This window comes from Hyposmocoma kahamanoa, unplaced genomic scaffold, assembly GCF_003589595.1.
Source record: "Hyposmocoma kahamanoa isolate Upper Pololo Valley unplaced genomic scaffold, ASM358959v1 99981, whole genome shotgun sequence".
In the NCBI taxonomy this organism is placed as follows: Eukaryota; Metazoa; Arthropoda; class Insecta; order Lepidoptera; family Cosmopterigidae; genus Hyposmocoma; species Hyposmocoma kahamanoa.
In genome coordinates, this window is record NW_020656114.1 from 1 (window position 1) to 19,012 (window position 19,012).

At 38.2% G+C, this 19,012-nt stretch overlaps 1 protein-coding gene across 1 annotated transcript; it reads left to right on the plus strand.

Annotated features, from left to right (window-relative positions):
• The first annotated feature begins 3,297 nt into the window (after positions 1-3,297).
• LOC113239603 lies at positions 3,298-15,639 on the plus strand. The gene is made up of 7 exons (XM_026476656.1): positions 3,298-3,387; positions 5,399-5,516; positions 7,455-7,525; positions 9,063-9,135; positions 9,807-9,950; positions 10,711-10,873; positions 15,243-15,639. Coding segments are annotated over exons 2-7 (594 nt in total). The 5' UTR covers positions 3,298-3,387; positions 5,399-5,515; the 3' UTR covers positions 15,385-15,639.
• The last annotated feature ends 3,373 nt before the right edge of the window (positions 15,640-19,012 follow it).

The following is a 19,012-nucleotide window of genomic DNA, read 5'->3' on the forward strand; positions in this document are numbered from 1 at the left end:
ATTTTTGAAGAAATAAGGACCGATGATGCCTTCTGCATGCAAGCCGCGCCAAACTGTGACCTTTTGCGGATGCAAAGGCGTCTCCAGAACTTGTTCGGGTTGTTCTGCGCTTCAATACCGCATATTTTGCTTGTTTACGTACCCTTTTAGCCAAAAATGTGCTTCGTCCGAAAACATGATTTTCCGATGAAAATCTGGGTCATCTCTCAGCTTGGCCAGAGCCCAATTAGAGAACGTACGGCGTCTCGGATGGTCATGCCACTTCAGCTCCTGGACCAGCTGGATCTTATACGCCTACAAACCCAAATCTTTACGCAAAATCTTCCACGTAGTGGACGCTGTAAGGCCCAATTCTTGACCGCGGTGCCGAATTGAGACATTCGGATCTTCGGTGACACTCTCGTTCACAGTTCGTATGGTTTCATCGGTACGCACTGAACGAGCGTAGGAAATACGCGGCAGGTCACACAGAGAAAACGTCTCGTCGAACTTTTTCATCAATAAGCGAATATTGGCTTCGGTTGGCCGGTGATGTTGGCCGTAAATTGGTATCAAATCACGGTACGTTTGGCGAATTGATTTGCCATTTTTGATGTAAAATTCCAAAATTTGGCGACGTTCTGGGCGCGAAAGGTGATTCATGTTGATAACTTCAATATTTTCTGTGTCTGAAAAAAACCAAGATGGCCGCCATCTGTCAATTCCTTCTCTGTCAAATCCCTATCGGAAAATAGATTGCTCAAAAAAAACACACAATATCTGGCAAATTTATAATTCTTCTATTAAATGTATATTATATTTAAATAACGTACAATCACGTTTTAAAGTGCACAAACGCACATGAGACATAGTATATTTTGTGGAATGTCTGAAGACATAGGTCTCTTTCTCGAGGGCCCGGGCGGCGTCGTGGTGAATGTTCACTGATCCCACGGCGCCGACTCAACCGGCGAGAGGGAAACCCGGGGGGGTTTTTAGTGGGGTAGGCCCTCAAGCCTGGAGGGAGAGTCCCCTCATAACCCCTGAGTCTCCCTGGGCTCAGGGGTATCCATAAAGATTTCCCCCCCGTCAAAAAAAAAAAAGTCTCTTTCTCGAGTATTTCAAAATAGAAAGTAAATCTGCCCCATTTCGCACCTGTCATAGTAATGGTGTTGTTCAGGTTTAACTGCACTTCAACCTAACATAACACAGCGTCATCATAATGAATATCCAAAGTAATTTACAGAAAAAGATTGTGAATTAGCGTCACCATCTATAAACAGGAGCGTAAAGCTATTGTAAATGTGGACAAAAAAAATAAGGCGAAGTATACAACGTAATTACCCTCGCTTGTCTAAATACCAATTAATAGTAATATTTAAATAACAATTTTCAACAGATCGAGTTCTTAGGTTTTCGCGATTGTTCCACATAGGAAATGAAACTATTTTTCCGGATTTAAATCGCGTATATTTGTTTGTAAAACTTAATGTAGCGTAAATTGGAATGTTTTCTTTGTAAAATTAATAATAAGGTATTTAATTAATAACTATTGTAACTATAGTGAAAAAATAGGGTGGTTTGCATCAATATTAGACATAACCGGTTGAAGACTGTACCACCTCAGTCAACCGTGACCATGGGACCTGTAAAGGGCACGAAACGTCGGTTTGTTTGAAAAAACAAATATAAAAATAGTTTCATTTCCTAATTTTCAACAGTTTTATAGTATTACATTACTTACTCAATTTTCTATATACAACTCTTCTCGTCCGTAATACCGCAGTTCTTGAAGACAAAAGTCTTCGAGCAGTCCGTGTTGCCGGCGATGACCTACGCTCTGAGATGTGGTCACTTACTATGGGCCTCATAAAAAAGTTCAAAGTCACTCAACGAGCTATGGAGCGAGCAATGGTCGGCATTTCTCTACGTCATCGAATCAGAAATGAGGAAAAACGTAGAAGAACGAAAATCACTGATATAGCTCAAAGGACCAGCAAGTTGAAGTGGCAACGGGCTGGGCTCATATGTAGGTCGTAGAACTAACGGCCGTTGGGGTAAAAAGGTTCTCGAATGGAGACCACGAACCGGAAAGCGTTCAGTGGGATGGCCGCCTACTAGATGGACGGATAACCTGGTAAGGGCGGCGGCTAACCGGTGGATGCACGTATCTCCGATTGGTTAGTCTGGAAATCTTTGGGGGGAGGGCTATGTTCAGCAGTGGACGTCTTTCGGCTGAGATGATGATAATGATTAATTTTTAAGTACTGACAGCCCGGTCACTTAGTGAATTCGGGCGCAGGCGCCGGCGATCAGCAATGCTATTTAAAACTTTTATGGAGGTCAAATGCGCACTTATGTTTTATAAAATAAAAGATCGCTTCAAGTAGGTATGTGATTATTATAAATGTAGATATTATGAATCATAAATCTTCATTCAGTAACTTAGAAGTTGTCTGATTTTGACTAAAGTACAAAGTCAAAGTCAAAGTCAAAGATTATTTATTCCATAGGTAAAATAAATTTACACTTGAAAATGTCACATTTAAGCTACTGCTCGTTCACTACGCTGACTCCCTGAGGAGAACGAGCAAGAAACTCTAGGGATTGCTCTTTTCAAATAAACTTAAATGCTATGGAATACACTTTGAATCAAATTTGTGTGGATTCTGGAGCCATGTCTTTCCATACATCTTTATCTAACACGTGGTCTTCAATTTTGTAATATGATTTTTCGATCAAAATATTTTTAATGTAACTACAGTTAAACTTAGGAAATGATAAACTTAATATATGCTCCGGAATCTTATTGTAAAAACGTATACAGTTCCCCATAAAAGAGTTGTTTACCTTGGTTAAACGAAATCGTGGTACCATGAGTTTGGACTTAGCTCTAAGGTTAATATTATGGATATCTTCTTTCTTATTGCAATTATGTATATTTTTACGGGCATATAAAATATTTGAGTAAATTTACTGTGATACCACAGTCATGATACCAGTCTCCTTAAACTTTTCTCTGAGAGAAACCCGAGAGCCTAGACGGTACACAGAACGAATCGCTCGTTTTTGCAATACAAATATGGTTTGAATATCTGCCGCTTTACCCCACATGAGAAGCCCGTAGGACATTATACTATGGAAGTAACTAAAGTAAACTAGTCTAGCAGTCTCGCTACAAATATGGACACCTAAAACAGCATTGTGATTGGTATCATCTGATTATCTGTATCTGCGGGAATATTATTCGTGATTTGTAGATAATTTAACGATAACAACTTCTATTGCTTAGTAATTAACTAGAGTGCGAAAATGGCAGTCCATCGCAGAGGATATATAATTGGTGTATTAATTTTGAGTATTCTTTGTGTTGCGATAATTGTTGCTTCTGTGGCTACTAATAGCTGGGTGAGTAGTGATTTTTTACACTTGTATTAGCTTCTTTACCTTTTTTTATTAAAAAAAAAAATGCACATTTGACTTCCATCTCACGTGATGGAAAGTGACGATGAAGTCGACGATGGAGCATGCACACCTAAATAAAGCCTATTCACACTCGCTTTGAAAAGGTCGCAGTTTTAACGTTCAGGGAACAAGTCTGTAGGCAGGAAATTCCTCTCCATAGCTGTTCGTCATATAAATGTGGAAGCGAAACGGAGTATCCACAACATAAGAGTGGAACCCCAGCCTGCGTCTAGTCCCCTGATGATGGAAAGGGGAAGGCGGAATTAATTCGTGTAATTCCCTCGCACACTCTCCGTGATATATCCTGTAGAATACCGATAAGCAGGCAACTTTACGGCGGTGTTCAAGGCTCTGTAGCTTCGCCTCTACTAATTCCTGGTCACCTATAAGCCTCTTGGCATTCTTGTCGAATGAATCCAAGGTGGCCAGTTGGTATGTAGCAGAGCCGTCCCATAGGCGGCAGCAGTACTCCATACACGACCGGACTTATGCTTGGTACATCTGTAGCAACCCTCCCGGTGTGAAGTAACGCCTCACCTGGAAAGGATGCCAAGCTTTTTGGCTGCATTTTTGGCCATGGATTCTATGTACCTGCCGAAGTTAAAATTGTAATCGGCGTGGTGACGTTAAACTAGAGATACACCTATATTTATTGGTTTATCGTGCACAGTTGTTTTCAGTTTGGTGCCACACAAAAATGCCACAGCGCCCTGTCGTGCGCCGCTTGCATCCAGCGGATTGCCGCAGCCTTCACCAGACTATCAGTCCACCTTGTGGGTGGTCTGCCCTCGCTGCATCCTGTTCGGTAGGCAATCGCTACTCGAGAACTCTGCGGCCCTATCGGCCATCTGTTCTGCGAGCAATGTCCTGCCCATTGCTACTTAAGTTTTGCAATTCGGGCTATGTCGGTTACTATGGTTCCCTTGCGGATATTCTTATTACTGAATCGATCTCGCAACGAAACTCCGAGCATTGCCCTTTCCATTGCCTTTTAAGTGACCTTGAGGCTTCTAATGAGACTCATAGTGAGCGACCACGTCTCAGTGCCGTAAATCATCACTGGCAACACAAACTGGTTGAAGACTTTTGTCTTGAGGCATTGTGGTATTTTGGATGAGAAGATATGGCGTAATTTCCCGAACGCTGCTCAACCGATCAAGAGGTCAATCGTCGAACTCGACTCAAGAAAGATCTCGAAATTGGACCTACCTAACTGGATAATTTGTCCTAGGTATACATAATCGTCAACAATTTCGAGTGTAGAGTTTCCGATCTTCATGGGAGTTGGCCATACATGGTTATTTGACATGATCTTCGACGTCCATGTTCATTTTAAGACCGACTCTTACGGAGGTTCTACTGAGGTCATCGAGCATTGTACGGAGGTTCTCTATGGTATTTAATACAGTTATTGATTAAATATATCTACAAGAAATATCTATATGTTTCCACTCCTTTAATCTTACTCTGCTTTCTGATATTCAAAATCTTATTTTGGCCTGCCCGACCACGGAAAAAAAGCAATGGAAGTGCCTTAACCCACATATTATTAACAGCTAACACAATCGAGAAACAGCACGCGGTATATATAATTTTTCGCGACCGTTGTAATCAAATGAATAACTATGATGTTAACGTGATTACGGGTAGCTCAAACCGGCCGACCATGCGGGGAATGCAAAAGATGCCTTCCTTCGATTTGTGGACCATATATGAATAAATATGTATGGTTGATTGGAACAAATAAGAGTAAGTAAGCTGGGAGCACAACACCTCTTGTAATCAACCGCGTGGCCGTTCCACCGGAGAGTAGAGAGATCTCGGCTCCTTGTTTGCGAGCTAAATTCAAATACAATTTTCAGCGCAACCAAACGCTTTGTGTCATTCCAATTTTATTTTTCCAGCGTTATCTACTTGGTTAAATGTGAACTACTGGACCGTTTATATTTTTCAGATATCCGCGCCTGCTAGGGAAGAAGTACAACACGACTATACTCACATACATTATGGATTGTTCAGAGGAAAATTGAAATTCAACACGTTTGAGACGCCAGTTGAGAATACATTGTATAGTAAGTTTTTTTTATGATACCAAATGAAGGGACGAAGAAGTCACGCGCCTGGTGTTAGGGAGTCACTACAGTTATTAACGCAGAATTGCATTAAGTCGGAAAAAGTAAATATATATATATGTGCCTGTAATTTTACCACTTGAAAACCTAAACGCACTAATACTCACATTACTGCTCGGCGGCAGAAATAGGCAAGATGGCAGTACTGCCCTTGACGAATTATTTGATAAGGCACTCCACTGCTACTAATAAATATATAGGGAAAATATAAAATAAAAATGTGACTTGTGACGCGCCTAAAATTACACGTTCAAGTTTCTCTTTGCTTCAAAATTTTGTTGAGAACAATTTCATGTACTATTTAGTTGTGTATAAGTTTTTAATACGGTTTTTTTTTTGCTTAAACCATAATAAACATTTCGCAACCTTGGTCTAATAAGGTCATATCTGCAATTTTTTCAGTGGAGTGCGCAAGGGTATCGCATGATTTAATTCCGTCTTTCCCATTGCATCATTGTGGGACTAGACGTAGGCTGGGGTTCCACGCCTATGTTGTGGATATTCCAAAGATTCGCACGAAGCGATTCGTATCCACATTTATATGACGAACGCAGACTTTTTCCCCGAACGCTATAACATGAGCCTTTTCAAGGCGAGAGTGAATAGGCATTATTTAAGTGTGCATGCTACATCGTTGCTTTCCATTAGGTGAGACAGAGGTCAAATGCGAAATTAGTCGATAATTTTTTTATGCTTAAATAGGAGAGTAACAAAATTTTACATATATCTTATCTAATTTGTTTCATGTACTTTATGACTTTCATGTGATAAAAGCACTTTTGACGAATGACCAAATGTGGTTTAAGGGTGTGATTTTGTCGTCGACTTATTTACTCCAAAGTACGTTCACAAACCACATAACGATGGGACGAGTTTTATTTTATTCAACTCGACTCGGCGTCTGACAGAGCAACCGCGAGTCGCGAGTAGAACTCGAACTGACACGATTTACCGTGTAGAGCACGATCGGCCGGCCGGCCGACTGCGACTCGAGTGAGAACGAATAGTCGACGCGCTATAAGAATGAAGTATTCGACTCGGCGGGAACCGCACCGAGGTAGCTCGAGTTCACAAAAGGTAGCTCGAGTTGACTCGTTGTGGGAGTAACTCGAGTTAAATAACTCGGACTATCCCATCGCTGGTGCCACCTTTTCGGTTACATAACTGACTTTGACAACTGTTTTATTTATATTGTTTTATTACTAAAGCACATCAAAGTTTGAAATTACTTTGATTTCGTCGGTTTGTTAGACATAATATGAGGACTTCGAAGAACCCAATAAGTCTACGAATCATTTGAAATTATTTTGCCAGTCTAGACGAGAGTTGCTGCTGACGCAGTTTTTTTACACATCAGTTTTTTTAACTTAACTGACTTACGGTAACTGATTTTATCTCATCATTCCATTTATACATCCCGCATCGCGTCGCGCTACGGCAAATAAGTCGTTAAAAACCAAAAACAAAGGTCTGCAACAAGTACATAGAAAAATTCGTAAGGTCCGCTTGTTCGTTCCGTGGCTTAATTGGCATTGGAAGACGTTGGTTCACAACGAAGGATATTTTTCTAAGTGTTGGATGATTTGTATTAATAATTATAACAAACTAGTGGAGCGATTTCACAAAAATGATTGATTATTATGATGTTGACCATCATGATATTCAACAAACTTAATAATTAAATATTAAGGGTCGTATTTTAGAACTCTATTCAATGCTCAAGTCAGGATTGCACTGGCAACACAAGCACTGGAAATACGACCCTAATGGCAGGGACTTGAGTATGATTTCTAGTGCTTTGAATCATACTTAAGTCCTGACTTAAGCATTGAGTAGAATTCTAGAATACGACCCTTAGTACACTACTTACGTTTTCAGTGGTATGCGTGAGTGACATGGGAGCTTGCGCTTTGAGTTGCAAGACCGAAAAGCAGGCCAGAAAGGAGGAGGTACGTAAGAATGACTTATTTTTAACTCCCGACGCAAAAAGAATGGAGTCATCAGTTTAAAGCCTTTGTCCATCTGAGTGCCTGGCTGTTCCTTCGTAGCTCCCAAACGGATAGACTGACCTCAACCTCTTTTTATGGTTAATTTAACCGCGATGGTTCTTAGTCGGTTCAGCTGTTTAAGTATTATGAGCTCTTTTCTCAGTTAGTGTAGGGATCTCATCATCATCATTAACCAGGACAGTCTGCAGACTACCTAACACCTCAACTACTTAGAGCGATGCCACACGACCACACTTACGGACCACAGCACCCCCGCTTCGTCTTCTGGGCCTTTAACCGTTGCGCACGCGCTATAGAAATAGAAATCATTTATTCCTTTAAAAAAACATTGCAGTACACATGCATTTTATAATAAGAATAACATAAAGATTTAGAGAAAGGACTAAATTACAAATCATAAAAAAGTACAAAGTAAGTGTGCTTTGCTACTAAGGAAACCGTGAAACCACTCAGCTAGTTGTCGTCTTACCTAAACTGCTGGGATTCCACCCCTACGCTGTGGATGTTCCCAAGATTCGCACGAAGCGTGTCGCTTCCACATTTATATGGACATTTATATATCTCGAGCGGCTAGAGAGTGGATTTCACTGGCTGCTGGACGTATCCCCCGTACGCTATAATCTGGACTTTTTCAAGGCGAGAGTGAATAGGCATTATTTAGGTGTGCATGCTACATCGTCGTCCTCTTTATCACTTTCCATCAGGTGAGATGGAGGTCAAATGCACACTTAGTTTTAATTAAAAAAAAGAACTATCGCGCTTGAGCTCATTATATTGGTCTCGACGAGTTATTAGCTTACGAATAGTGACATCTCTAGTCAGCGATGGTGGCTATAAAGGTGCCTCCCTGAGTGAAGAAGTAAATTTCTCATAGATACCGTTACGGCAAAAAAGTCGTAAAATCGAAAAACAAAGAGCTGCAACAAAGCACATAGAAAAATTCTTAAGGTCTGCTGGTTCGTTTCGTGGCCTAATTGGAAGTGCATCTGGCACGGATTGTCTAAGGGTGCTGGTTCCAATCCAGCCGGATAGAATCAACTGCCTCTGTGGCCGAACGATTACCATGCCGGACTGCCACGCAGAGGTCCCAGGTTCGATTCCCGGGCCTGGAGAAATATTTGTATGGCCTACATTTATTTCTCTCGTGAGTTTGGGTATAATTTCTGGTTGTCTATGTTTCACTCACACACACACAGGGTTTCCCTAGTGCGGGGCTATGTTGAGTGTGTGCGTTATTATTATATAGAATTAATTTTTCTTAGTGTTGCGATCTTTGTTATGATAATTTTAGCAAACTAGTGGAGTAATTTCACAAAAAATAATTGAATATCATATTCAATAAATTTTTGGAATTCGGTACATTGTTTTGTGTCGGGGGTTTTAAATTTTCATTTCTACAAGAAATACATCGAACTTACTAGTGCTGGTACATACCACATGCCTCTAATACAGTTATACATATTTTTGTTTCTCTAAGGTGCGAGCCTTAGCACAAGGTCGGCGACCAGATCCAGCCTGTATTTCTGTTACCAATATTGAAGAAGGCGAAGGTGAGTAGTCTTTACTAAAATCTATACCCAGTACAAAGATCTTTATCAAAAACTCATAGGAGAATTTTGACTACCCTATAACTTGACCCGTAGTTCAGTTGGTAAGAGCTACACTACGGTGCAGTATGGTCGTTGTTTCAAGGTCTCATCGGGTCGAAAAAGGTTTTCTATATGTTCGATCTTTCAATTAATACATAATAAAAAGTAGTGCAGTTATTTCACAAAATTATATTAATTATAATATATTAATAATTAATAATAAATTGATAAAATAATTTGTAAAACTTAATGTAGCGTAAATTGGAATGTTTTCTTTGTAAAATTAAAAATAAGGTATTTAATTAATAACTATTGTAACTATAGTGAAAAAATAAGGTGGTTTGCATCAATATTAGACATAACTGGTTGAAGACTGTACCACTTCAGTCAACCGTGACCATGGGACCTGTAAAGGGCCCGAAACGTCGGTTTGTTTGAAAAACCAAATATACGCGATTTAAATCCGGAAAAATAGTTTCATTTCCTATGTGTAACAATCGCGAAAACCTAAGAACTCAATAATAAACTAATTTCAATTTAGTAAATCGTATTTTTGATACCTATATCCAGCACTGGAAGTCTTTAGGCTGAACAGATGATAATGATATCCATATTTTTTTTTCTTTTTCCAGTGGATACACCCGTGATATCATTCGCACTCTACATATCAGTTGTACTATTGCTATTTCTACAACTGGCTTTCGCCGTCGTCTCCGCATGTCTGGCCGCCGTTAACGTAGTGAAAAACCCAACTGAAGCTGTTTTTGGTTTACCAGGTTAGCTCTTACTACGTACTACTTTATTTTCTATTTCGTGAAAATTTCAACTCTTGAAGACAAATCCGGGAAGTTATCAATCTTCACTCCGCTTTGACTCGGGGTGGATGCTTTCAGATACCTGATCCCTTACCGACTATTTGGTTCTGAGGAGTAACAATGAAGAAAACTGTTAAATAAACTGCCTCGACTGCCTCCGTGGCCGAATGGTTAACATGCTGGTCTGCCACGCAGAGGTACCGGATTCGATTCCTGGGCTGGGAGAAATATTTGTATGGCCTACATTTTGTTTCTCCCATGAACTTGCGTGTAATTTCAGGTTGTCTATTTGTGTGTCCATGGCACCTATGTGTCAGTGTGTGCGTTATTGTTACTGTAATAGCCTATGCACATGGCGTGTTTTATAGGCGCGCGTTTCACGTTCTGCATCTGCGCGTATACGCGCCGCATACGCGCTTTAGTGACTCGATTAAAACGCAAGTAAATATCGCAATGCACCTAAAAAGCTTATACTATACTCCAGTGGAGTTTACAGCCAAAATTTAATGTAGTTGCTTTATTTCAAAAACTAGCTGAAATTAACAAACAAAACTAAAATTAAAACTATCTTTCATCAAATTACGCGACACATAAATAGCAGATGACGCGCGATTATGGCGCTTCCAATATACGCCCTGTGTGTGTGCTCTTAAATAGACAATGACATGACGAAACCATACGGGTTCTTAATAATATATAAAACAAAACCAAATTTTCCCAGGATGCCTCTGGTGTAACGTAATGACAGCAGTCCTCGGTATCGCAGTGCTGTTGACCTTTGGCATCTACTATACCGTGTCAAGGCTACCATATCATATGGCCGTGGGCTATGTTGCTTTGGGATATTTTTATAACTGGTGGCCGATACTATCGTACTCGTATTGGTAAGTACAGACCATATATTCTATCATTTCACCATAGTTTCTAATTTAAAAAGAAGCAATAATTCTGGACTAATAATATAATTTAAACTTAATCCTGTTGGCTTATTGTTGAAAGTTCAACACATATTATTGCAAGTTACGACGTTTTGATTTTATATTGAAATTTTAATCAAAGTGCTGCTATACCTATTCAATACCAGTAGCGGTAGAGGTCATTGTGAAAGAGTTAATCCAGGGAAGTTTTGCCACCTTACCTTTTTCTGCCGCCAAATATTAAAGTCAGCATTACTGTGTTCCGGGTTTGAAAGGTAAACCCTTACCTGGTGAAATTACAGGCATAATGAGACTTTTTTTTTTTTTAATTTATTTAGGAAAAACATACAGTCTTATACAAATGTTACATATAAAAACATTAAAATTACAATCTAGTCTAGATTGTTCCATTAAATAATTACGAATATAAGAAAATTTGTACAACGGACAACAGTATAGATGACATCCAACAATAAAAGAAATTAAACAATATAAGGTTATGTATTAAGGTCAGGCCACACAGACGCGGTATAGCGGGAAAAGCGTTTCGGGGGCGGACCTGCGGGAAGCGAATGCGTGCCGGGGCATGCCACACAGCAGTCCCGAGTGTAGTTCGCGACGGGACAGCGGGACGAAGGCGGCCGGTGTGACACCAAAAGCGTCACGCCACATTTCATTTTCAACACAAATAAAGAAAGGTCTATGTCACTATCGGATAGTGATGAAGAAGAACTTCTTTAAGCGCCAACTTTTGTATGGGGTGTTAAAGTTACCTTGAAAAAAAATCTGCTAAAAATTTCAAGAAAAAAATTAAATACATAATTTTTTGTGCTGAAACTCTAGTAATTCGGGCTTTCTTTGGCATTGTGCTCATTAGCTGGACTGTTTCGGGTTACCGTTACAAAAATTAGAACAGCAAAATTAGCAAATTTGTAATTGTAGTACTTAAAAATGGGGTACAGGGCGTACATTTTCAACATTTTTCATTAAAATGCTTATATTACAAAAAGAAAATGACTCCGATTTTTTAAATATTTTTTTTCTGGGTAGTTACAAACTAGGCAACATTCTGTTCCCAGGTTATCGTTGAGTTTTGGGACACCTGTATACTTACTTTGAAGGTTTTGAATCAAACTATTCATATGAACAGAAATTGTTTATTTAAAAACATTTAAAAAATTCTATAATCTTAATACAATTAACTCGAAACTATTTTTTCAGTGAGATTCACTGGGCATTTTCATTATAACAAATAATAGGTATCTAAGATTTGTAGAATCAACAATAATAATTGCATTTAACTACTGTACCTACTTACTTTATTATTAACAATCTATATACCTAATTAACTTGAAACTTCTTTTTCTATCAGTCCAAATGGGCATTTTTATTTTAATAAATAATAAGTACCTATCTAAGATTTGTATAACACCAACTATTTTGTTTAAGTTATGTATCTATATAAGTGCATTATTATGAACAATCTTAACATAGTTAACTTGAAACTTCTTTTTCTATCTGTCTCACTGGGCATTTTTATTTTGACAAATTATTATTTGTCATCTGATTATGCAATTGAAATGTTAACTTGAAACTTCTTTTTGTAGCAGTCTCACTGGGCGTTTTTATTTTAACTAATAATATGTGTCTATCTAAGATTTATGTAACAACAACAATTCTACTTAACTTATGTACCTACTTATATTATTTTGAGCAATTTTAACATAGTTAACTTGAAACTTCTATTTCTAACAGACTCGCTGGGCATTTTTATTTTAACAAATAATTAATAGGTCCCTATCGAAAGTTACATTATTATGAACAATCAACAATCTTAACACAATTAATTCAAACTTCTTTTACTATCAGTCTAATGCTGGCTTCCTACGGCCCATGATTTTTTATTTTAACAAATAACAGGCATCTAAGATTTGTAGAATCAACAACAATTCTATTTAATTTTATGTACCTACTTAAATTATTATGATCAATGCATAATTGCAATTATACTTAACTTATGTACCTACATATACACTCGGGAGCAATGAATCCGAGTCACTAACATAAAAATCAACATCTCAGAACTAACAATGCAAACTTATTCAAACAAAAAGTGTTTTGTAGACCATTCAATACTCTAATAAAATTTATAAAACTCCTTGGTTGCTATTTATTAAACTTAACTGTTTATTTATTTAACTTTTTATTTATTAAATTAGCATTCATTGTTTCTTATTACATTTTTTATGTTATCACAGCATTAATTCAGTACCATACCTTTTGGAATTACCCTGTGTAGTTTAGTCATCAACGATATTACTGGTATCATAATTTGAAAAACAAGTCTTCAGGAATTAGTTGCAATGAAACTGGGATACTTTTTTGATCATTATTACTTGTTGTGCTAATTAAGGTAAATGAAGGAGATTGTACCGGTGCTACTGAAATTTGATTTTCTTCTAGGTCGTTCAGTTCAGCTTCTGTAAAAATGTGTGCAAGTTTCAATTTGATTTCGGCTTGAATTGTGGGTTTCAGTTTTTTAAATGTTTCTGCATAACTAATAAACAGATAATCTACGGCGTCATGTTTTTTTCTTAGAGAAGAGAAGAGGTATCTCACAGTTGATTGTTATTGATGGAGACGTTTTCCACAACGTATTCGGCCAGCTAACACAGAAATGGCAAGTCTATAGACGTCCCATGCAATATGATATTGAAACGACAATAGAAGTTGTCAAAGGCACGTGTTATTTACACAATTTCATTAAAGTAAGAACGGTAACAATGCGGTTCAACAGAGCGATTCTCAACCACTTGTGGCCAATGAACTACATCCAATTCCTCGTACAAATCAAAGATCGTCTGGTTATGCAATTGAAATCAGAGAACACTTTGTCAATTATTTTAATAATAATTAAAAACATAAAAAATATACTCACGACCTTGATTTAGCTCCTTGGAATAGTTTCCCAAATAATTTCTGTTTTTATAATTTCTATCACTTGTATTAAATAAACTGGGGTATGATTGCACCAATTATATAAGTTTTTCCGTCGAATTCATCTTGAAACTTGATTAAAATCAATTAAAACACATGTCATAGTTGTAAAAAAATACAACGTCCAAGCCCGCTGAAGCCCCGCTCCGGGATCGCGCCCCGCCACTGACGCGCTGTGTGAACAGTTGCATAGAACTCAATGTATTACAACACCCGCGCCCGCACCCGCCCCGCGGTCCGCCCCGCGCCCGCTTTGCCTGTTTGTCATGGCGTGCGGCCCCGCACCGCGCCGCCTCGCCCCGCGGCCGCCGCGCCTTTCAGTGTGGCAGGGTTCATAAGAACTGGTACATTACAAAAATTCCCGCGCCCGGAACGCTTCCGCGGCCGCCTCTGTGTGGCCAGAGCATTAGGTGCTCTGTGAAATATAATATCTCCCACTTTTTGCTTACACTTTACCAGTGATAAAGAGAACATATCGACGTCTTTCAAGTTGTCGTTATAATACCTACACGAGCGTCTAATAAATGAGTTTCTGGCGTAATTTGTAGAACATGGGTAACAATAAAAAGATTTTCTTTTCTTGTCTTGTCAACTTATGTCAGATCTTTGCGACTTAAAGATCTGAGTGGCACTGCAATTGTTATAGGCAGGCGTGTCGCTTATCATCAGGCGCACGACTTATTCGTCCCGTCACTGGATATTATTAAAAAAATAAAAACCTTTCTTGCAAGTTTTTTTTTATAATAAAAAAAACGAAAACTACGACGTCTTGATTTTATATTGAATTTTTATTCAACATGCTGCCATTTTGCGGCCATTAGCTGGACTAAGACGTACGATTAACATCTGAACGAATACATAATCAGAAAATTTAAAATTTGTTAAAATAAGACTTACCGATGATTTGAAATACTGCGGGTAATGTTTTTACTGCAGCATTTTTGTATGGTTTCAGAGAATTCGCGCGAAAGAATGTCACAGTCATACCATACAAAGCGGACTGAGTTCAAGTAGGTCTTTCGAGACCTATAGTTGGCACGCGTCAGACGCTAACTAACCACTTCTACTGTATTTATTGTTCTGTGCGTATACACGTAATGACATGATTTTAGAAACAAGGCCCTCTCAGACTCTCTCAGGATGACGGGCGCTCTTTGCAAGTTATAGCTCTGATTGGCTCTGTGTTATAGGTAGGCCATCGCTTTCCATCAGGAGCACGAATTGTTCGACCAGTCACTTGTTAAAAAATGATGAACCAGTCCACCTTACATATTGTTATCAGCGGTTTTGTCCGGACTAAATCATGAAGATAACAATAAAAGCTTTTGTTTTATTTCAGGATCCTAACTGGTGCCGTGCTTTGTTCTGTAATAAACGTGGTTCTTCTAGTGGTGAGACGGTATCTGCTGGAACGGGATCCTCCATCGCCCACAATAAAGGTGGAAAATAATTCCGATGACAATACAGTCGTAAATTTATAATATTATTTTAAGCAAATGTTTATTAAAATGAAAGTTTCAAAAATAAATTCTAAACATTATTATTTGTTTCCCGCTGGCAACTCGTGACTATGGAGCAAGTAAAATGAGTAACCGTCCCGAAATACCGGAAAAATAATAAGTCGTAACTTAATCGTATGACTAGTGGAAATTATAAATGATTAATTATTAAAATCATAAAAGTTATACAAGTCTGCAATTGCTAGGTTACATGTATCTTTGCGTTAAAGTTTTTGTCGTGTAGACCCCCACACTAGCGTCTTTCGAGGGTCAGCGTTTTGCCAACACACGCACAACGTCGACACGAACGTCCGCGTGATACAACGCCAGCGTGGCGTATATCTGACGTTCGGTCTACTCTCCTTATTCGTCCGACATCTCCATCCGAAACAATTAGTGTCAAGTACTTAATACTCGATGAAATGAGAAGACAATGTCAAGTACCAAGCTTCATTCGCATCATTATTCTTTTAATTAGGCATAGTAATAATACTGCATGCATAAATATATGTATTTCACAGTAATTGTTTCTGATGGATATCGGACGAGTGTAGACCCCCAATAGTCGCTCAATGACGTCGCGCTGGCGTTGTGTCGCTGCCGCGCGGACGTCGTCGTGTCGACGCTTTGCGTACGTTAGCAAGACACTGATGTTTGAAAGACTCTAGTGCGGGGCCTCTTGAGGTCACTCTCAAGGTCAGGTCACCGACAAAGTGACAACTATTCCATGAGAGAGGTTTAAAGATTTTTTATCTTTATTTATTTGGGAACTTTTAAGCAATATATATGTCAGTTCCATGGTACCCTAAACTATAGCTTACATGTCTGGGCGGCGCTGTCTGAGAGCCGATTCAACAAATAGTAATAGTCTTTTTTATAATTATTAATACAAAGATCGAACACTCAGAAAAATTCCTTCGATCCGGTCGGATTCATCTGTGATAAATCTGTAATAGATTTCTCATAGATGGCGCTACGACTAAAAAGTCGTTGAAAGACCAAGTACAAAGACACGACGCAAGCACATAGTAAAATTCGTGAGGTCCGTTGGTTCGTTCCGTGGCTTAGTTGGTATAGCGTCTGGCACGGTATGCAAGAAGACGTCGGTTCGAATCCGACCGGATCGAAGGAATTTTTCTGAGTGTGCGATCTTTGTATTAAGAATTATAACAAACTAGTGGAGTAATTTCACAAAAAATAATTGAATATCAATTATAGTAATCATTGACTTACAATTATATGGACGTCGGGTCCGCGCTAAAAAGTGTCCGCACTTGTAAGGCGCTAAAATCGTATACAGAGCGCGACACTCCGCTTTAGTCTTCATTTGTTCTACTGACAGCGCGATACTGCGATGACATTACAATTTAAATTTCGAATAGGTTGACTTGGGACATTTTTTCGTGGTTTTTGTATTAGACCCGTCGTCCATTTATTTGTAAGTCAATGTTAGTAATAGTCTTTTTGCCTGTTTCGTGTGGGGATTGCTTAATATACAATTTATAGCACCTAAGTATATTCGGTTGATCTGCAGGTCTCTCATCAACGTCCTCTGTTGTTCGTACCGGACACATTCCAATAACAAATGATATGCGTCATGATATGCGTCTTCCACTACTCCACATAATTAGCAATTAGGAGAATTGTTTTTTTTTCATTAAATTAGCAAAACTGTTTAATGGAACGTGTCCGGTTCTCATCCTTAGTGCGATGACAACTATTTCTCTACTATGGTCGCACTCTGCAAACCAAGGTAAACGAGAAGGCTGACACTGAATTGTGCGATACCAGATATCTTTTAGTCCCTTGATCTGATATCAAAATATTCACTCCACATTTGAGCACATTTTGACTTATATTTGGTAAAAAATTCTGGGTAACATGGTAGTATATTCACCACCTGTCCTTCTGTTATTCCACGCTGGTTTAAAGAGTCTACGAACAAAATTCGTCAATAACTTTTTTATCTATAAATAGGAGAGTTATAAAATGTGACATGTACGTAATACTTTTCATATAGTTCGTATTATTTTATGACGTTCACGTGATAAAAATGCTTTCGACGTATTAACACAAGTGACTTTATTATACTTAGTGCGATTGCTCACTAAATCCTATTAGTATTTGTTGCAAATCCGAGACTAGACAAATCTATCAAACTCGTACCCACGTCGGATATCGCTTGTTCACTAAGTCCGATCAAGAAAATACAAATATCGCTTGTACACCTAGAGATAAAATGATCTCTATGACATTTCGGACCGTCATTTCTTGGACTTCGGACGTAGTGCACAAACGCTCTACGGGTACGACTTCTGTTCTTCATGACAACGAAAGAGAATATCGATCAGACGATAAAGTTAAGGATTTGGAAGGATGTTTTCAAACCTCATATTTTTCTATTTTCATAAACCAATATTGTTAATTTGTAAGTGGTCATTATAAATAAATTATGAATTTGAAGGAGATTTTGCTTTTATATTTAATTTTATTATTTAAGTGTGAATGTTTTTTAATTACGTTTTTCTTTTTATATTTATGTTTTTCTTTTTTGTGGGTTGTTTATTTCTCTTTATTTTTTTACTTGTGTGTGGTGTCACTTGTGGTTAGCAAATAAATGTATTTTCTTTCTTTAGTTATTTTTCTTCTTTCTTTTTAGTGGAGTTTTCTCGGCAGAAACGTACCACATCCAACTGTACCATAAGAACCATAGCTGTCGTACCTAAATACTTTTATGTTGTTATGCGTATTAATTTATCTTTCTTTTGATTGTTTGTGCATATTTGATGATAGTTATTTGTGCACCTTTTAAAAGAAAAGAATTTTCAAAATCGGTCCACAATGGACAGAAAATTCGGTTAATACACTATACATGCCTATAAAACTTGAGAATTTCTCTTGATTTACATGGAATCCCGTCATCAGATCCTGACTTGGTGACAATGGTACCATCTCGAGAGTGTACCCTTTCAAACAAAAAAAGATTTTTTTTAACACAATTAATGTAGAAATTTGTGAACATACATTAAACATACGTACAGCCGAACGTATAATCCAACTTTTTTTGAAGTCTCTAATAACTCACTCCCAACCAACTCAAGAGGTCTGCTAATCGCGATACAAGGCATTTACGTACCAATTGGTATCTATACTAGATGTTGCGACGAGTACCAAATAGCTAAACATACCATTCGCACCTTTGTACTTGGACGCCCTTACCATGGTGTAGCAAGGCGGCGCCCGCCTTCACTTCCTCAACTTTGCTTCCATTTCGTTTCGCGGTAATGTACATTGAGCATTACTTAATTGCATCGTTACTGTACGGCCAGACTTTTAGACCGTTCGAGATATGAGTCATAATTTCACAAAAACTTCAGCTTTTATCTTAATATGGGGGATTTTGATGCGATAATATCAAAAAATTCATTGTGAGATATCGTATCGTTATACATGAGAAACAGCGGAACTTATTTATCTTCAGGGAAAGTAAACATTTGTTTTTACTAACACCTATGTTAATAAATTTTGTGCTGGAAGTTTCGGGCAAATTTCCAATTTAATATGTATGTATTTAATTAACATTATAATTTTATATCTGTAGCAGCGTGTA